Source organism: Silurus meridionalis, chromosome 17, assembly GCF_014805685.1.
Source record: "Silurus meridionalis isolate SWU-2019-XX chromosome 17, ASM1480568v1, whole genome shotgun sequence".
Lineage (NCBI taxonomy): Eukaryota > Metazoa > Chordata > Actinopteri > Siluriformes > Siluridae > Silurus > Silurus meridionalis.
Genome location: NC_060900.1, coordinates 25,081,512 through 25,098,665, shown reverse-complemented (window position 1 = coordinate 25,098,665; position 17,154 = coordinate 25,081,512). Strand labels below are relative to the sequence as shown.

Here is a 17,154-nt window from a genome sequence, read left to right as displayed (position 1 = left end):
AACGAATAAATAGACAATAGAAACTGTGAACCTCAGAGTTGTCATGCAAACATAAAAAAAAACCCACTGAGGGTAATCTAAACAACAATCACACTCACACACACACACACACACACACACACACACACACACACACACACACTAATTATCATGAAGATGACTTGCATGTTTAATCTGATTTCCCTAAACCTAAACATACAAACAATTATAGAACATTCTCCAGCAGGTGATGTTGCTGCACACATTGCTGGAGTTTAGAAAAACAGTCGTGTGTGTTAGCGAACATTCTGTCTTTAATAAAATAGCTGGAGGATGTACAGTGTTGTTCCTTGCACCGGTTTTCCTGCTGTAGCACTTGAGCTGCACACTAACCTACTGCTTCACTTGATTGGGAGAACAATATTCAGTTCTTTAAAAATAATAGAAAAAGAAAAGAAAAAAAATAGAAAAAGATTCAAAATTCATCTCGTTTATAACTGTGTGTGCGAACAAAACCTCACTACACTGTGTGCAGAACAAAGAAGATTAATCTACATATCTAAACATCTACATATTGACAATTTCTCTCTCTCAATATATATATATATATATATATATATAGCTTTTTTTTTTTTTTTTACACAGACATGTTCCTTTAGCTTCTTAGCTTTAGCTTCCTTTAGCTTCTTTGCAATAACAATTCTTTTAATAGGGGAGTCAAATGTGTCACATTTCTGGCTTTAGGAGAAGAACTTGTGTGAGACAGGGAACCGGAGAGATGATGTTCTCAGTCAAACATGGAGGACAGGGAAGGTTGGAGACTTATTCCAGAGTAAGTAAAAGGAATCCTGAACCAACATGGCTCCCATTCCATATGTCAACACCACGCAATTCCGTCTGGACTGCGGCTCATTGGAAACGACTTCACCATACAACAAGACGATGATTAGAGGCGTACATTCGATTTCTGTAAGAGTTATTAAGAGAGCCAACCGTGGGCACATCACCAAAATCGTTTTGAACTGCTCTGAGATGAACTGGATCACAAGAAAGAAATCTTAAACAATTCTCAGCCTGCTTTGGCGCTCACACATGACCGATTGAATCTACCAATTAATACGATTATCCAGCGTTAATTTGCTTAGACAGCTTTTTCATGCATGCACCATGTACTAAACAATATTGCGATTGAATTAATGACGAAACCTCAGTATGGTTAAGTTTGTAAACGAACCTCAGCAGTGAACAGACCTGTTTTTTTTTTTGGTTTTTTTTGTTGTTTTTTTGGGGGGGTTAAGGCAACCCGATAGGTCATGTTGCGGAGGGTGTGACCTGGCGGATGAACCTAGGCGTGTCAGGCCGCTTTAAAGTTTAGGCACAATTACACATGGAGACATCAGAAATATCTTAAACCAGTGAGGCGTCGCATGAACTCTCAAAACTTAAGAACTTAAGAACTTTGACATTCAAAACTTCCTGCTCAAACACCTAACGCCTTTTTAATGTATTTTTTGCAATTTGCATGTTTTTTTTGCCTGCATACAAATCACTAAGGCTGATCGTGAGAATGTGCTTGACAAAAAAAACATGTTAAGCAAATACTGAACATTTGCCTTCTTAGATGAAAAAAAAAACATTATTTAATAAATATATTATTTACATAGAGAACTAATAGTCAGGACCAGAGAAATATAAAAAACAGGACCAGGACCAAATAAACTCTTACACACACACACACACACACACACACACACACACACACACACACACACACACACACACACTTCTCTACTTTCCATCCTGGCTGGGTTTCTCGATTTTTTTCTCTCTCTCTGTTCATTTATCCATCCATCCATCCATCCATCCATCCATCTATCCAACTATCATTCTATCCATTTCTTTGTCTGTCCACCATCATCTATCCACACATTAGTCTGCACATCTACTTCCTTAATTATATACCCATTTCTTTGATCTGTCCATCCACCTCATCCATCAATCCATTTACCTGTCTGCCCACCTATCTTTCCATCCATCCATCTTTACATCTATTTACCCATTTTCCATATGACTGTGTAACTGTTCATTAGATATCTACTCTACTTCATCCAATCAATCATCTCTTTGTCTATCTATCCATTTATTAATGCATGATTATGTGTGGTCAGAAGCGTTCATGTTTGCTCAGGTGTAACTAAGAGTGCTCAGAGTGCTCAGGTGTGAGGTTCGAGTAAGCGTGCTCAGGCGTGAGTAAGTGTGCGCAGGTGTGAGGTGTAAGTAAGAGTGTTAAGGTGTGAGGTGTGACTAAAAGTGCTCGGTGTGAGTAAGAGTGCTCGGGTGTGAGTAAGCATGCTCGGGTGTGAGTAAGCGTGCTCGGGTGTGACTAAGTGTGCTCGGGTGTGAGTAAGAGTGCTCGGGTGTGAGTAAGAGTGCTCGGGTGTGAGTAAGTGTGCTCGGGTGTGAGTAAGTGTGCTCAGGTGTGAGAAAGTGTGCTCGGGTGTGAGTAAGTGTGCTCAGGTGTGAGTAAGTGTGCTCGGGTGTGAGTAAGAGTGCTCGGGTGCGAGTAAGAGTGCTCGGTGTGAGTAAGTGCTCGGGTGTGAGTAAGTGTGCTCGGGTGTGAGTAAGAGTGCTCGGGTGTGAGTAAGAGTGCTCCTGTGTGAGTAAGAGTGCTCAGGTGTAAGTAAGTGTGCTCGGGTGTGAGTAAGAGTGCTCGGGTGTGAGTAAGAGTGCTCGAGTGTGAGTAAGTTTGCTCGGGTGTGAGTAAGTGTGCACGGGTGTGAGTAAGAGTGCTCGGGTGTGAGTAAGTGTGCTCAGGTGTGAGTAAGTGTGCTCAGGTGTGAGTAAGAGTGCTCAGGTGTGAGTAAGTGTGCTCAGGTGTGAGTAAGAGTGCTCAGGTGTGAGTAAGTGTGCTCAGGTGTGTGTAAGTGTGCTCAGGTGTGAGTAAGTGTGCTCAGGTGTGAGTAAGAGTGCTCCTGTAAGCTCAGATTTGTTCAGCAGTGATCATGACTGCTTTGGTGTGTTCAGGATTGTTTCGGTGTCTTCAGGACTTCTGTTCCCAGATTTGTTCAGGAATGCTGAAGAAAGTTCAAAAGAACTCTAGGTGTGTGTGCATGTCTGTGTGTGAAGGTGTGTGAGCCGTAAGTTCTCAGGTGGTTAGAGAAAATGTCAGCAGTGTCGAGAGGAAGCTGAGTGGTTCTCTTACTTGCAGTATCCCGTTCCGTTGGTGAAGGTGACACAGCTCGCATTGTTCACACATGGGTTCACGAGATCCACGCACTGCAGGCCTGCAAAACACCACAAGAGAATGAAGGAACATTACACTCACTCACTCATAATAAAAACAAAAAAGTCTTTTTTTTTATCAATTTAAAATTGTTATAAATGATTTGTCTATGATTCAATAATTAATGATAAATAATGGTGGAAAGCGAAGGAGGAATTTTAGCTTTTGTATCATGCTGAATATGTATCTGCAGGTTGACACTGGAGACTCCTTCTGTAAACAGTAAATAAATAAAATAATATAAAACAGCTTTTACTGTAGGAACGTATGGAGAGAGAGCATTATATAAACATATAGGTCATGTTTTAGCTACAACTACTTTCCAAGCCATGCTTTTATATGAAAACAATGCACACCTTCTGACAAATCAGGTTTGCACATTCTGTGGTATAATCCATACAAATAAGTGAATGATTTTTTTTTTTTATTTTTTTTTTTTACAGTCTCTCTCATTTTCTCTCATCTTCAGTGCAGGAAATCTTTCTCTGGAGACTTGTGCGTCACTGCACAGCAAGACGAGTAGGCATGTTCAGGGTCGGCGGTTTGTTTTTGTGCACATTTTTCAAAAACATTTTTAGAAGACCTGCCTTTTCAAATCTGCAACTAAACTACACCAAGTGAGATATTCGTATAAATATTCTCTTTGAAAGATTTTCCACCATTATGGCTGATGCGTCCTAAGTTCCCACTTCCCCCTCAGACATCAGATCGGGCAGGTCATATGATTTCACAGCAGTGCAGGCACTTTGAGACATGTTACATCTCCACACAGGAAGTGCGCTCAGTGCTAATACTCACTTCCTGCACTTTGACCGAAAAAAAAATATCAAATAAAAATACAACCGGCTCGTAGACAATACGTTCGTGCTGGGCACTCAGCCAGGGTTTGACAATAGGTTTGAGAGACCTCAAAGAAAGTGTAGTGATAATAATAATAATAATAATAATAATAATGATGGTAAATTCAACAACCTTTTTGTCCTTTCTGTTTCTTTCAGTTCAGCAAGTAACAAACCGTTGATGAGGGAGTTGGGGGGTAAAGTGCAAGGAAAGTATTCTTCTGAGAAAACTCTTTTAAGATTCAAAGCTTTGAAAGTTTCGGGACTGTGCTCAGGTTTTTGCTCGATAGGCAATAACACACACACAATTCTCATAAGCATAAATAAAACTCGAATCAAACCAGAAATTTTATTGTCACCTCAACATCTTTCCTTTCTCTCTTTCGAGGATGATTAATCCGGTTACTGTAAGCCTTGCTTGCAAAAACAAGTCAGAAGTCTTTTGAAACGCCGTCCTGTCACCAAACTGGCTTTTGCGAGGGAATCTGGTGTGAAACCAAAAAAGGCTGGGGCGTAACGTATTTGGCGGCGTTTCTGGTGGGAAACCTGTCGGAGAGGGCCGGTTGTGCCGTGTGAGAAACGCAGAGCACGAAGAGATTCAGAATAAGAACGCAGGGAGAGAAAGTAGGGTGCTCAAGACGTGAAGAGCACGAGTCAAGACCACTCAAGAACAGAAAGAGAGAGAGAGAGAGAGAGAGAGAGAGAGAGAGAGAGAGAGAGAGAGAGAGAGAGAGAAATAGGGAGGGAGAAAGAAAAAGCAAAAGTCTCAAAGGGGTGGGGAGAATGCAAGGATAATTCAGAACAGACTGAAAGTCTTATGAAAGACAGAAAAGAAGGTTGAGGATTTAGAAAGAAAGAACGGAGAACAAGAAAAAAAAGGAAGAGTGAGAGAGAGAGAGAGAGAGAGAGAGAGAGAGGGTCTGACTGGTTTGACGAGCTCTCCATACAATCGGAGACTCTGTGTTAGAGGAGATGATCTCACAGGATTCAGGGACGGGCTGCTGTTAATTACTCACTTCCATCTCAAATTTGAGGTTTTTCTAACTCAGAGTCCGACCTATCGGATTAGAACTAAAAACACTATGTCTTTTCCTTGCTGGAGATCCATTACCAGCTTTTGAAATGGACAAAACTACCAGCAAAACAACCTGTTATAAAACAATGATATTTTATATTATGTGCTAAATAGAGAGCAAATGATTAGTTTGAACTTATGTTACAGCAAAACGATCCCAAAAACCCCGCCCACTCCGTTTTAACATTCATTAATAAAAATGGCAAAACCTTTACTCTCACATTCACATGTCTTGTGAATAAACCAGTATCTGTGAAGGGGGGGTTTGAGGGACGTCATTAACACGCGGGTGACAAAACCAGCGAGAAACCTCTGTAAAAATGAAACTATAGGCAAAGAAGAAAAGAAACTAAAGAGAAAGAAAGAAAGTAAGAAAGAAAGTAAGAAAGAAAGAAAGAAAGAATAAGAGGGTTAGGAAAAAGAAAATGAAGTGTATTCATCTGTATTTCATTAAAAAATTTAAGAAGAATGGAAATGATAAATAAAATAAAAATCAGAGGGGGAAAAAAAAACAAAGGGGAAACCGAGCAAAACGAGGGTGAAAGAAAAAGAATAAAAAAACAGCAGAAAAAGAAAGGGAAAAGGAAAACAAAAATGAAGTGTAGTGTGTAAGAAATGAAAGGAGGAGGGGAAACGAGTAATGAGAAATGGACAGCTCTTTAATAAGAAGGCTAATTTTACATCTGTCAGTTACGTTGTTCGTTTTCTCAGCAGTCTAAAAAAAAAATAGAAATCAGAATTTTATTTTCTTTCAGTCGCTCGTTCCAATTTCTCCAGGTATTTATTTACTTTACGGCATCTGTGTTTCTCATTTACTCCCCTCCTCCATCCATCTTCCTCTCTCTCTCTCTCTCGCTCTCTTTGAGGGTGGGAATCTCTAAGATTCAGGTTAGCAATAATCTGTCCAGATGTGGGGAAAAAAAAACATATGTGTCCCTAAATCATCCAGAAAACTGTTTTACCTCATTCATATGTGTGTGTGTGTGTGTGTGTGTGTGTGTGTGTGTGTGTGTGTGTGTGTGTGTGTGTGTCGTCATCTTGGGTGTATGCTCTGCACCATCACTAAAAACAGCTCAACAGCTGTCCTTGATAGAAATAAAAGAAAAGGAAAGGAAAGAAAGAAAAGGCTTTGCTATGCAGAGATTTTATTTGTAAAAAAAAATAAATAATAATAATAAAAATAAATTAAAAAAAGAAAAAAAAACTTGTGATCTCACTTTTATGGAGTACAACTTTTCTTTTAAAAAATATAAAAACAAACAAAATAAAAAATGAAATCACTGCTGGAAGAAAAGAAGATCTGAGACACATGGACTGCTGGCTTTCGCTAGTATGAGTCAATGTTTAAAACAAAACAAAAAATTATATATATATATATATATATATATATATATATATATATATATCACATTAAATATTTAATGTTGTTATTTACTTAACATATAAAAAGAGGGAAAATATGTTTACAAAAACACAAACAAAATTATACATTACAAATTAAATTCTCAAAAACATATTTAAATTTTTTTTTAAGGGAACAAAAACATTATATTTTTCTAATACATAAAAATTGACCTTAATTTCTGGTAATAATTATAGTATAATTGAAAGTTTAAAAGATCTACAGTTTATTCATTATTATTTAATTGTACTTTTTTTAATTACTCATTGCTAATATTCTTACTAGGATTATTTTTGGGTTTTTTTACATTTATTTATGCAAATGAGCCTTCAATTAGCATTGTACTCAGTAGAACCGAATATCCAGTCTTTCAGTCATTAAAATGCTAACGTGGTATAATATATTTGTCAGAATAAAACCCCAACGCGAATAGAGTCGGCTTTTGTGAACACGCTCATCTTTAAGAAACTGAGATTTATTTTGGTTATAAACATGGAAAAATAAATTCAGGAAAAAAAACTGTTTTAAAAACACGAGATGTGGTTTCACGTGTTTCCAGTCTCTGTGTGTGTGGTTTATAGGGTTAGAAAAGGAAACTGACGTGTTCGTACGTTTCAACAGGAAACGTTCTCTGAGACACATGACGTGACGTGATCATGATCGCGAAGTGGGCGAAGATTTAAGACTTCGTGAAAGTTCCGGATGGAGTGAACGGACAAAATGGTGAACTGAGAAAAAAAGTGTTTTAGTGCCACAGAGTGAGACTTTAACACGTTAACCCACAAACCTGACATGCAAAGAGGGACATTTTCAATGTCGGCGTATTTGGAAATTAAATTTAATCAGATTTAGAGATAAGACTAGTGGTGGATAACAAAAAAAATAAATACAAACACAGTAAGACAATGTGTTTTGAATTAAAGGTCTTTGGCAATGAGGCAAATTTAACACTACAGTGCAAACTCCCTGGATTTCAAAACACACACACACACACACACACACACACACACACAGATCCCAGCTGGGACACAGCTGCCAGTCCTGCCGTCATGCTAAAACCACTGCCTCATCTTCATATGATCATGAAATACCCACAATGCCCTGGAGAAATAAAGTGTGTGTGTGTGTGTGTGTGTGTGTGTGTGTGTGTGTGTGTGTGTGTGTGTGTTTACTCTCTGTCTCTTTCTATACTCAAGTAAACAGTGAGTAATGGCCATGTTTATTTAAGTTCATTTGAGGTCACATTTATTCTTTATCTCTGTCTCTCTCTCTCTCTCTCTCTCTCTCTCTCTCTCTCTCTCTCTCTCTCTCTCTGTATGTCTGTCTATCTCCATCTCCTTCTGTTTGTTTGTCTCTCTTGGGCTCTCTCTTTCTTTCTGTCTGTCTAGCTAGCTCTATCTCCTTCTGCATATCTGCATGTCTCCCTCTCTTGTTGTCTGCCTCTCTCCACCTTTCTCTCTGTGCATGACACTCTCTCTCACTATATCTGCCTATCATACCCCCCTCCTCTCTCTCTCTCTTTCTCTTTCTCTATACCTATTACTCTCTAAGATGATTATTCGTTTTTTCTTTCTGTACACACACAAAAAACTACACGTACACAAAACTCCTTCATTCACTGTTACACCATATGTAAAAGCATGTACACTCCTGACCACCAGCCTCATCATATGTGGTTCTTTCAACAAAGTCGGAAGCACACAATTGTATCGAGGTTGTAACACCTCTGGATTGTGTAGCATAACTGTGTGTTAAGTTTAGAGTGGAAAAAACTTGAGAGTCCAGCACAGAGCCACGAGCTTAACCTGCTTAATGGCTAATGAATACATTTAGTGCTATAACTTCAGAGACAAAAGCGACCGATTTTCGTACCCGTTTGTATACGGGTCCTCTGTCTGTCTCTCTCTGTTCCTCGCTTTCGTTCTTGCTCTTGCCCGTCTGTCTGTCTGTCTGGTCTGTCTGACCGCAGGCACAGTAGTGGCGTCTGAAGGGGGGAGGGCTGTGCGCAATTACACAAGCAAACGCACACTATTGCAGAGTGAAAAGAGGATCTGGCCCAAATCCACGCTAAACCGGAGAGAGGAAGTTGTTCATGCTGGAACAGGAAGTCACTCCATTTCCTGAAGTAGCTCTAGTACAGCTTTCTTCCTGCGTTTAACAACTGCATTAGGAAACTGTAATACATAACATCCTTTGACACAACTTGACAGCACAACATACGGGCCAGCTTGAGCGTGATAAACTCATGCCAGAAACAGCAAAAAACGGTGTGAGAAGGTTAACGACAGGTCACGTTTCTTTAGAATAAGAAGGAGAAGCTTCGCCAATTAGCTTTAAGTCCCAAGCCGAAGTGAATTCCTGTGATGGTTTCACTCATAAGTCGAAGAATGTGTTTTTTACTCAACTTGCACGCAATCATCATCATCATCACACACACACAAATGTACTCTAACACACATCAACATTGTATGCTAATCCAAAGAAACAAACAGCAACACACACATACAGACACACACACAATTTCTATACACAATTCCATACTGATAACAACAATTACTGATACATTTTAATACATAACCACCAATACAGACCTCCAATTTACAATTCACACTAACACCCGCTTACACTTTTCAACACCAACATGTTCCAAAACACACAATCCAAAACCAACATTCCCCAACACACACAAGCCTACTCTAACACAAACATGTTCCAACACGCCAACACTGACATGCTCCAAAACCAACATGCTACAACATACACTAACACACTCCAAAACACATCATACTCCAACACCAACACACTAACCTACTCCATCACAAACATGTTCCAACATGCATATATACCAACATGCTTCAGCACACACCATTTAACACAGACATAATCAACATACACCAACACAAACATGTTCCAACACACACATACACCAACACAAACATGTTCCAACACACACATACACCAACACAAACATGTTCCAACACACACATACACTAAAACTGACGTTTCACAACCGATATGCTTCAACATACACCAACTCTAACATACTCAAAACACACCGACATACTCCAACACCAACAAACTCCAACTCCAACATACTCCAACAGACACCAACTCTAACATACTCAAAACACACCGACATATTCCAACACCAACAAACTCCAACATACTCCAACAGACACCAACTCTAACATACTGCAACAGACATCAACTCTAACATACTCAAAACACACCGACATACACCAACACCAACAAACTCCTACAGACACCAACAAACTCCAACACCAAAATACTCCAACAGACACCAACTCTAACATACTCCAACAGACACCAACATGCATTTAACAGTAAACATACATCAAATCTTTACCATCAAAAACTGACATACTCCAACATCAACATGTTCCAACACACACATACCGCAACACCAAAACACACTAACATAATCCAACAGTAATATACACAAACACACACTGACATGCTTCAACACTCACCATCAAGCACTGACATACTTCAACACCAACAGACTCAAACATGTTTCAACACACACCAATATAATCCAACATATACATTTTTTAGCACACACCAACTTACTCCAACACCTACATAATCCAACATACACAACACACAACACCAAACACCTACAATCTGAAGTTACTTGGCCTCACAACGTCCCAGTTATACTACGGATTTGTATTAACATACAAATGGCAAACTAATCAGCATCAACGTATAAAAACGTGAGAAAAAAACTTTTCTAGAATCACAAACGGATATAAACCAAACAAATGTTGTGTTTTGTGTTGGAATTCGAGTCTGTGTGGACTGGGACTTAAGGATCAAACACGGAACATGATACAACTCCATAATCCTCACCATGTCTAGACTGACTTTCTGTATAAATGAATATCTGTAGTTGTGAAAAGATTTTTCACACACATACACACACACGGAACTGAAGCAGGACTGCAAAGTATTTTAATTCTGTGTTAATTTGCTATCCTAACTCAAGCCCCCTCGGCTTAATCTCCGGATTTTAACAAGCCCAAACATCTCTCTCGCTCTCTTTCTCTTTCTCTCTCTCTCCTAGAGCCTGGTAGCACTTAGCCTCAATTTCCAGACGACAATTTCACCATTTTGGAAAAGGGCAGGGTTTTTTTCACCCACACAATGAGCCTTTTTTTCCACCTCCTAGCAACTCAAATGACCACAAGGCACAAGCGGTTCTCAATCTCTTCAAGGAATAAAAAACAGACCACGCATCTCGCTTTAGCTAAGCCTCCTATCAAAATATCAACTGTCTCATCGCTAAAATAACATTTCACGTATATATGTCTGGGAACAAACTAAACCAGATTAATCGAGTAATGTTTCCCAAAAGAACCACCTTGGCCTACATATTTCTGTTTTGTTTCTTGTTTTTTAGCTAATCACTCCTGATCCAAATAACCACCTAATTAGCCTACCCGTTTCCTGAGACGGAGCTTGTTGTGTTTGAGAAACTGAAAGGAAGGGAATGAGAGCAAAGTTCTGCAGAGAACATTGTGGTTCAGCAAGGTTTAATACTGAAGGCAAAAAAGGTAAAATTAAGTAAACAGCAAAACTATGAACTTAGTTACTAGATTTTACCCCCAATTTTTCCCCACTCCTGCATTTGTCTTCATTGCAAACTGTGATATTTTACAACAATGAAGGCAAGCCATGGCTATCCATAACAGTGTCTTTTATATCTATTTCATGGAGTATGTTGGAGTTTGTTTTGTTTGCTAGAATCCTGTTAGAATGTAGCTATTATATACTAGTTGGTTGCTAGGATGCTGTAAGAAGGTAGCTATTATATTCCAGTTGGTTGCTAGGGTGGCGTTAGATGGTAGCTATTATGTTCCGGTTAACTGCTAGGGTGCTGTTAGGTCACTGTACTACTAACGAAGTTGTTTGCTAGAATATTGTTTGGTGGTAGCTATCCCATTCCAGTTGGTCGCTAGGATGTTTCTATATGGTTGCTATGGGCTTCCAGATGCTTGTGCTAGTGTTCTAGCAGGTTCCAGTGTGATCCTAGGTGAATGCTAGGTTGTAGATTGCTGAAGAAACTCAGTTGCTTCTTACAAAACCAGTAACGACATAACAGACGAATAAACACAGGGAAACTAGGCTAGACGGTTATTACATGCTTATGTACTGGTTCAAGATTCTGACTCATTTGAATAAAAACCACATCAAAACAAAATAAATCTAAAGGCTCTCTAGTAAGGAAAACACAGTTGAAACTCAGCGGCTCAACCTCTTTATCATAACAACAGCTTGCTTTCCTTCTCTCTCCCTCTCCTACTACGCCACTCTGTTTTTTTTAACCCAGGACTCCTCCTTTCTTTTTATGTGACGTCTGAAGGCTCATGTCACCTACAAACGCTTTATTTAGGCAAATAGTAATATTTACACGGTCGTTAAAAGCACCCACTCACATTTGTGCATTCTGGTTTCATGACCTCTGAAGCATTACTTCCACTCGACAGTCATGAGTCTCTTGCGTGTCTGCCACGTTTCATAAATAAATAAATAAAGCACTCGATGTATAATGACAAACATTTAATAACACAAGGTGATTCTTACTGAAACCACAAAACCATGTGGCAAAGCCAAACACTACAATCTAACAAGCAACACCATGTCTGTAAATATATACATGTCTATACACTACTCAATCTTATCAATACAGTGTAGTTTTTTTGTATTTACAGCGACACACTTTCCTTCATTCCGATCCACTCTGTGAAGACGTGATTTCCTGGCAATTCGATATAGTTAAAAAAAATCATATGACATTTAGATGTTGGATTTACACCGGATGTATTAAGGTATATGATTACAGACAGGTGGATTACACAAATAACACATTGTGGTTGAATTTTTTCATTAAACCTCAAACCTAAAGTAGAAAATTATATACTTTTTAAAAAAAATTTTTTTTACTTTTTCGAGACAGTGCAATACTACTTTATCTTTTCCGGACATTTTTTCTTTAGAAACACTACTAAGCTTTAAAATGTGTTTACTAAAGCATATTACAGTTCACACAAAAAAAAAAAAACACTTAGATTGTTAAGATAAATAAACTCAAACAACCCCAAAAAAAAAACAGATATCGTAGAAAGACGTTCCTTTTACAAATCCAATTCCAATATTTTGTGTCTGATGCATTTCCATTTCCATATCGGATGTGCCATTTTGGGCAGTTGGATGTTGACTAAATACTGGCATTAAAGTTTAAAAAAAAGTCAGTGATTCAATCAGACTTTTAATGTTCATCATCGTATCGTTCGTAAGGTTTTTTTAAACAGAGAATACGATGAGTTCAGGAAGGGGTCTCAGATATTCCTGGATGTTCGTGCTCGTAGGTCGGTGCTCCATAATCGTCCTGTTGTGTTTGGCGCAGTGGGAGAAATCGCATTTCACACCCCGCAGATCTGCGTTTTTCCAAAGTAGGGACAAAGGAGCGACTTTTTCGCAGCACACACACACACACACACACACACACACACACACACACACACACACACAAGTAAATACACACGCGTATACACACAAGCGAGCGGAGGCCCACGCCGGGCGATGTCGTGTGCCGGCAAACAGAGAGGCCGAGATAAAGAAGAGAAAGAAAAGAGAGGGGAAAAAAAAAAACATGGCTTTGAGTTTTACCTCTGGGGAGGAAATCTAATACTGTGCAGCAAGAAGCAACAGAGTGTGCAGGGTACAATGGGTAGGGTTCAGTACTGAGAGAGAGGGAGAGCAAGTGTGTGTGTGTGTGTGTGTGTGTGTGTGTGTGTGCGCGTGTGCGTGTGTGAGGAATGTGAAACACCAACAGCAGCATTCCAGCTGCATCTGCATCGCCTGGCCTTCCTAACACCATACAGTTTGAAAACTAAAAATCGCAAAAATCACACACGCACAACATCCAATAATAAACACTACAACAACAGAAACGCCTGTAGTATAGACCTTCCATGAACGTGAGCGCCATGGGACGCCATCCGTGTCCTCAGAGAAGACATGAAAAACACAAAAGCAACCAGCAGGGGAGTGGAAACTCTACACATGAAAAAAAAAAAGCCTGCAGAGGAAATGGAGGCTTTTTTTTTTTTTTTTAAACGCCGCCTCTGAACTCTGAAACAGTTACTAATGCGTCTGCTTTTATACACAATTACACAAACAAATCAACCTTTAGCCAGTTGAATATGTAAATAATTTTATCTATATTCGGTTTTACATTTGTCGAGTCAGGAGTATTTACATAACACACACACACACACACACACACACACAATCACACGTTGATTTTTAACAATCACTGTGAGCCATTTTCATTTCACTGACTCCTTCGTTACCTCAACAACCAAAAGAGATAAAATCTGGATAATGTAGCAGTTAATTACTTGTTACATTTATTACAATTGCAAGGTTTACATTATATTTCTAAACACTGTGTTTAAAAAAAGTTACCAAATCAGACTTTTTGAAGAATTCGTTCGCACTTCAGTCTTGTACAAATTGCAAAAATGTTCTGTTTGATGTAATAACACATCAGTGACACCGATAAATGACATTACGCTATGCTTTATAAACTTTTCCCGGAGTAACACTTGAAAGTTTATTTTTGTCTCAGTCGCAGATGTTTTTCCCTCCTGTTCCATGTCCATGGTGGATATTTTTACGTCTTATTTAACGCCGTTTTTGCCGCTAAACATCATAAACTAAAATAATTTTATCACAATTTACTTATCATTTAAAATTCCTTTTTATTTGCAATGATGGCATTTGGCAGACATCTTTATCTGGGGCAACATACAATTATCTCATTCATACAAGTGAGCAGTTGAGTGTTAAGAGCATTGATCCAGGGCCCAGCAGTGGCAGCTTGGAGGTGCCAAGATTTTAACTAACAACCTTGTGACCAGAAGTCCAACATCTTAACCACTAAGCCTCCACATCGATATTCAATATTCTGATACCACACAAGATGCATTGATGCACGTTTTTTTTTTTATTCTGTAGCTAAACACAAGCAACGTAAACACTGTAGCGGACAACACTGCTAAAATAAACCGAAACGTCACAATACAAAATCGTCACCGTTTAATACCCGTACAGAGCATTGCATCGATGTTCACCCACAACGTGTCGAATCATTTGTCAAACAAAGCTGAAAATGTTTTTTTTTTTATTCATGCAAAACCGAGCTGGATTAACACAGAAGCAGATATTTATTGCTTGTGTAAGTATTCCCTCAAACCTCCATTAGAACCACACCTTTGTCTCAGTCTTCTGAGACACGTCTAAATCAGATTTGCACACCGGGATCCTGATATTTCTTGCACCGAATTGCTGAAGATCTGGTCGAATGAATGGGATTGGACTGTGTTTTCACACCAGTAAGCAAAATATTTTTTACAATGCATCTCGCTAATATATAGCAGGAGTCTAAACAACTTACTCATGCAACAAATTTTGTCGATTAACATTTTCCTGCATTGCCCACAATCCCGATCCACTTTCACTTCATCTACGTCTAAAAACAGCGATGCGGTGACGCTTTAGTCTGTTCAGGTCTCTTCTTCTGTATAATGAAACCCTGTCAGCTTCCAACAGCATCAACACTCACCATAGATTTCGAGCTGGCAACGTCAAATCTCGTTTTTTTGTCTAGTTGCAGTGCATTTTAGAATTTCGATATGATTTTTTTTTTTGCTTCCCAGACAGTATAAATTCGTTCTCACAGAAACAAAAGCAAGAAAATGCAACATTAGGCAAGAAATGAGCAATAAAACATTAATCATAACTATTGTTTCAGGGTGGAGTTTAACTTTGAATACCAACCTTGAAAATCATCTCAGTTACTCGGATACAAGCTGTCGTCATTTTCTCAAAATAGGCATGATTAGAAAGACAAAGAAAAAAACAGCAACCATGCTTACTGCATGCAGACCACCAACATCTGGGTAGTGGTTTATTAAAAAAAGAATCATATATGGAGGACAAACAAAACCACAGTGAAATATTCAGCTTTATTACAGCAGTTTAATGTAGAAATGTCTGAAGAAGTGAACATTTATCAGTTTTAAGAAGATAAGGATTAGCATTTGAGAATGATGGGGAAAGAGATTTAAACCTAAAAATGTGCATAAAAGTGATTAATATATTAAATAATTCATTAAAGTTTTAATTCAACAGCATATGGCAAGTAGACTATATGTGCATTTATACACACACACACACACACACACACACACACACACACACACACGTGTCTGTATGCAGACAGACAGACAGACAGACAGACAGACAGCCGTGTGTCTATATCAAGTTTTATAATTATTTTATATAGATAGTTTTATGAATATAGTTTATATATAAACTTATATAGCTTCTATAGTTTTATTTATATAAATATAATTATCTAGTTGTCTGTCTATCTATATATATATATATATATATATATATATATATATATATATATATATATACACACGCCACACACACACACACACACACACACCTACACCTAAGTATGCATGTGTGTGTGTGTGTGTGTGTGTATATACACATATATACACGGTTTGCGTTATAAGTTGTCAGCATTTAAAGTACATTTTATATCCTTTTTAAAAGCATGCATTACTTCATGACTTTATATGGCGATATGCAAATGACTGTACGACCGGCCGTAGGCACGCGCGCCGTGCGCTCGTGCAGACAGATGACGATGATGCTCACCTCTTCACCGATGTCTTTAACCCAACACAGCTGAACAGAAACCCTTCCCGCGTCCCCACACGTTTAACGATAAAACATACAATAATAAATAACACCTACCGTATGAAAGATGAACGCAGGAAACGACGAATAAAATGATTTTGCCCGAAGATACACCGGGAAATCGGCCCATCTTTTTCTGTGTGGAATCCTCATAAGCGTCGCGAGCGCGAGCTTTTTTACCTCACGACTCCAAAAAAACTCTCAAATCGCTTTCGGAAAAAAAAAAGGAAGAAAACTAATAAATGGCGCCTAAACGTTAAATAAACCTGACTCGCTCGTTCTCACGGTGTCTGTTTCGCGCGGGTAAATCCATTAAAAGCGAGATTTTTGGATAACTTTTCTCTCTTTCCCTTCCCCGTACACACTGCGCCTCTGAGGGAACTCTTCTGAACGTCTCGCGTTCGCTCGCCTCACCCCCTCCCCTCGCCGCACAACGTCGCAAAGGAGCCGTATCCATCCGCGCAAAGTTCACAACAGGGACTACACCGTGTCAAGTATCGTGGCGTATTCATTACCAAATAAGATATATTTACAAAAGTAAATATTAAAACAAAGTAAAACAGCGACTGCTTTGCGTTTGAATACGTTTTTCGACCGAGTGACAAGTCAAACTATGTCTCTACCTTACATCCCATCGTAGACTACGGCGGAGGAATTTTTTTTTCTTCTGACTTATTTTCAACTCCGACCAAATTCTGCACCCTTGCGTACTAAGCAGTAGGCGTAGTGCGAACCGCTGCTTTATACGTGTACGTACTCTGTAGTAGGC

At 38.9% G+C, this 17,154-nt stretch overlaps 1 protein-coding gene across 1 annotated transcript in view; it reads right to left on the bottom strand.

The window, feature by feature from the left end:
* notch2 (notch receptor 2) overlaps positions 1 to 16,836 on the bottom strand; it is a 52,248-nt gene extending 35,412 nt beyond the window's left edge. The window contains 2 exon segments of the mRNA XM_046870732.1: positions 3,182 to 3,263; positions 16,443 to 16,836. Coding sequence (XP_046726688.1) covers positions 3,182 to 3,263; positions 16,443 to 16,515 — 155 coding nt within the window. The 5' untranslated portion in view covers positions 16,516 to 16,836.
* Between the last annotated feature and the right edge of the window lie 318 nt (positions 16,837 to 17,154).